The sequence below is a fragment of the Olea europaea genome, chromosome 1 (assembly GCF_002742605.1).
Source record: "Olea europaea var. sylvestris chromosome 1, O_europaea_v1, whole genome shotgun sequence".
Classification (NCBI taxonomy): domain Eukaryota; kingdom Viridiplantae; phylum Streptophyta; class Magnoliopsida; order Lamiales; family Oleaceae; genus Olea; species Olea europaea.
The window spans coordinates 21,120,407-21,124,498 of record NC_036237.1 but is presented as its reverse complement, the minus strand read 5'-3'; the positions used below and the strand labels follow the sequence as shown (position 1 = coordinate 21,124,498).

The window sequence follows — 4,092 nt, the reverse complement described above, 5'->3', positions numbered from 1 at the left end:
ATCCCTTTTGCACTTATTATAAAAAACAGAGCAGAAACAAGACTTCTCTGCGCTTCGCCAACAGCAGCACTGAAAATGGTCAAAGCGATTAGGGTCCACGAACATGGTGGTCCAGAGGTATTCCATTTTTCCCCTCATTTTGTGGTAATTTTGTAGGGTTTTTTGATCGCGTATGTGATTGAGGAATATGGGAATTTTGGGTTTGTTATGTTATGCATCGAATTTCGATCCTTTTGATGATAGGTCTTAAAATGGGAGGATGTGGAAATCGGGGAGCCAAAGGATGGAGAAATCAGAGTGAAGAATAAGGCCATTGGGCTTAATTTTATTGATGTATATTTTCGGAAAGGGGTTTACAAGGCTTCTGCAATGCCCTTTACACCAGGTTCGATTTTGTTTCCTTTCTTTTTCAGTCATATGTTAATGTGAAATTCTTGTACTGCAGTGCCCTTGGCATGGTAATATTCGAGGATGATTTAGAATAAATCCCTCTGAATTTTATTAAAGTGAAAATTAGTATTTCATTGACTTCTCTTATGTCTACACCTCTACTGAACGCGTCAGAGATATTCAATGACAACTCTTAGAATGAAACTGGAACATTGATTCTTTATGTTGACAATTTGATGGGTTTTTCATGGTATAGCCTCACGTGAGCTGGTAATCAGTAAAATCTGGAAAGTTTTTTTACTTTCAGTTTCAGTATCCTTATTTATCTGTTAAGTGATTGTTGTTAGTTCTCTTTGAATTTTCTTAATATATCAATACCATTTGCATGCATTCTGAAGTCAAAACCGAGGGTTCACAGTGAATCAAATATCAACAAGCTGAAACGATATGTTATGTATTTTAGCTTTACAGCATATTGCATCTACTCTTTAAGGCATGGCTCTCTTTGTTAATGCATTCTTTATTACTAAAAGGAACTAAAATGTTTAATTCGCTTGATGACTAAAACTTAATATAAAATTTCGATGCAGGTATGGAGGCAGTTGGTGTGGTAACAGCAGTAGGTCCTGGAATAACTGGAAGAAAAGTTGGAGATCTTGTTGCTTATGCTGGTAATCCAATGGGTGCATATGCTGAAGAGCAGATCCTTCCTGCAGAAAAAGTGGTTCCTGTTCCTCCTTCTATCGATCCTACCGTAGCCGCATCTATCATGCTTAAGGGAATGACCGCCCAATTCTTACTTCGCCGCTGCTTCAAAGTAAGTCTTAAAATATGTCATTACATCCACAATTTTCCATTTTCGTCCAGGACTTGTTGGTCCAGAGGGCATATTGTTACTGCCACTTATTAGAGTGTGTACCAAATATTTATGTATCAATGTATAGAAGCTTTATCTTTCATCTCTCGATGCGCAGCTATTAACTCTATGGACCTGTTGAATTATAATCATTATCTTGATGCGACTGTTACATAATAGCTAATTCATTATTATCCTAGTTATTTATTTTGACAAGGATCCTGCAATTTTGATGTGGACACATGGCTGTAAGGACAACTGTGATACCAGTTTTCTTTCATGATGCAATTTTTTGTTCAGTGAGATTGATTTCTTCAACAGATAATGTGTTTGACTTCTGAAGATCAAGTAGAACCACTTTCTTTTGCTTAATCATCTATCTAATTTTAAACTAACAGACATTGGTTACTGAATCATACCTTCTCAGTGCTCACATATTTTGGCTTACTCTTTCACTTGAATTTCCAAATTAGAAGTGGATTTGAACCACTGGCACAAGGATTCTTAGTCATTTTCTCGAACCAGCACATTGCAATTTTCCTCCTATTCTTCATGCCTCTATTTTGTTTAGGCAGTGAGCGAGCATAAATTCAGTAAATAAACTGTACTTGCTTTTAGCGGGGCTATTTCAAAGTGGAACTATGTGAGAAATACAAACTTTATGTGTCCTGTCACAGATTATGTTACTTGGCACTGCTTTTCTTCTGTTTTCATTTTCTTTTTCTTTGTCTTTTTGTAGATTTTTGTTTAATATTATACTTGGATTCCACGATTTTCTTTTTGATCTTATAGTTTGTATGATGAACAAGTTTAGGTGCATTATTTAATTTACCTTCAAACTATGACAAATTTGTATTGTGGCACAGGTTGAACCAGGACACACGGTCCTTGTTCAGGCAGCAGCGGGTGGAGTTGGATCTTTGCTGTGCCAATGGGCAAAGGCCCTTGGTGCCACGGTCATTGGAACTGTCTCAACTAAAGAGAAAGCAGCTCAAGCCAAAGATGATGGTTGTCACCATGTCATAATATACAAGGAAGAAGATTTCGTAACTCGGGTAAACGAGATAACATCAGGAGAAGGAGTTGAAGTTGTCTATGATTCAGTTGGAAAAGACACTTTTGAGGTATAATCGATATTGGGCTCTTTAGAAAACAGTTGTAAATGATAATCAAACAGAAAAAAGAAAAAAGGGGTGCAGTAGCAGAACCTTTTTTGCAGTGTTTAATTATGTCTTTTTCAAGTGGTATATATATATATATATATATAGGCATGGATATACTAACCATTGATTTACATTTACTGAGTACAAAATTGAAGTCTCTCCGGCTATGTTATGACAACCACTTCTGAACTATCTTGATCAACCAATGTCATGCATACCTGTATCCTAATTGTCAAGCTGGTTCTTCAATATTTTTTCGCTGAAAACAAAAGAAACAAAAATTATCAGTCTTGTAGCTTACTCATCACACAGCAGATACATAGAAATTATGCCTGAATTTGATCTAATGCACTTCCAATTATTTTTCCTCATCTTTAACCTGGAATTATGTAACTAGGGATCGTTGGCATGCTTAAAGCTCCGAGGATGCATGGTGAATTTTGGGCAGTCATCTGGTACGCCAGACCCCGTTCCATTGTCAGCTCTTGCAGTAAAATCGCTGTTCTTGACAAGGCCTAGCTTGATGCAATACACCGCGACTCGGGAAGAATTGCTGGAAACTGCTGGAGAGTTATTTGCTAATGTTGCATCCGGTGTTCTGAAGGCCCGTGTAAATCATACATACTCTTTATCACAGGCAGCACAAGCACATGCTGATCTCGAGAGTCGAAAAACCTCTGGATCTGTCATACTGATACCAGATGGATGTTGAGTATCTTGTTTGTTCAAGGAGCAAGTGAATGTGATGCTCTTTTCTGTTTCTTGACTAAAAGTTCCATGTTTTATTCTCTGTCGTGTTGCTTTGTTCCTTTGAATCCTTGTCATGTATGAGTCTAGTCTTTGATTGGGACATGATTTAGATTTTTGAATGAATCCAGGATCAGTAAAACTTTGTGTTACACCTATAAATTATCATCCCATATTGGGTCATCTTATTGGACCCAGGCGAGGCCCATTAGAGTTGGGACCCAAAGTCGAGGCTCTAAACAGGCCAGCTGAAGCGCCATCAAAGCCCGAAGAAGTCCAGTCGAGGCACCTGTCAAGGTGCCTATAATTATGCTTATATAATCACCTTTTTATTGGGCTCAGACTTAATCCTACTAACCCATTTGGTCCATTTCACTCACATTTCTCTATATATATGGACTCATTCTGATAATTAAGGTAGGGCTTAACACTCTAACCAAATCTCCCGATTTTCATACTATTGCATTCTATATATTTATTTTCGCCTGGCCATGGACTTGATTGTCGAGTGCAAACGGTCATCGGACCTTTTTCTCATTTGACCATCTTTGCCTCTTGACGGGGTGTTATATGTGCAAGTTTGGAAGGGACGAGGTCGGGGCATTTGTTGGAGCCATTTTTGGATATCAACGGATTGACGTCGTCTGTGGAAAACGGTACGATTAACCACGAAGAACTCACGTTGGAAAAGGCCTATCAAAATACAGCCAAAGAAAAAGGAAGAGGACCGAAAGATTAGGCAGTTTGTCCGACTGAAGTACAGAGTTTCCTTCCACCAAAATGGGTCACACAGCCAGCCACTTAAGAAGAAAAGAATCGCTATTGAAGATTTCCTTGAACAAAGGAATTATCTGACGATGGTTTTAGCCATGAAAATGGCTATTTCCGGCTAAAGGGTTGAAGAACCGGCCATATTTGTTCCATGAAAAATGGAGG

General features: G+C 38.2%; 1 protein-coding gene across 1 annotated transcript; it reads left to right on the top strand.

Annotated features, from left to right (window-relative positions):
- Positions 1-6: 6 nt before the first annotated feature.
- On the top strand, positions 7-3,308 carry LOC111397041 (quinone oxidoreductase). The gene is made up of 5 exons (XM_023023727.1): positions 7-117; positions 244-385; positions 981-1,207; positions 2,113-2,370; positions 2,807-3,308. The coding sequence occupies exons 1-5, from the start codon at positions 76-78 to the stop codon at positions 3,119-3,121; spliced, it is 984 nt and encodes a 327-aa protein (XP_022879495.1). The 5' UTR covers positions 7-75; the 3' UTR covers positions 3,122-3,308.
- Positions 3,309-4,092: the final 784 nt, after the last annotated feature.

What these genes read in the sequence shown, in the direction of transcription:
- LOC111397041 (XM_023023727.1), top strand. Translation starts at nt 76, where the DNA reads ATGGTCAAAGCGATTAGGGTCCACGAACATGGTGGTCCAGAG. An exon ending in ACGAACATGGTGGTCCAGAG is followed by an intron (nt 118 to 243) that starts GTATTCCATTTT and finishes TTTTGATGATAG; the next exon opens with GTCTTAAAATGGGAGGATGT. An exon ending in TACTTCGCCGCTGCTTCAAA is followed by an intron (nt 1,208 to 2,112) that starts GTAAGTCTTAAA and finishes ATTGTGGCACAG; the next exon opens with GTTGAACCAGGACACACGGT.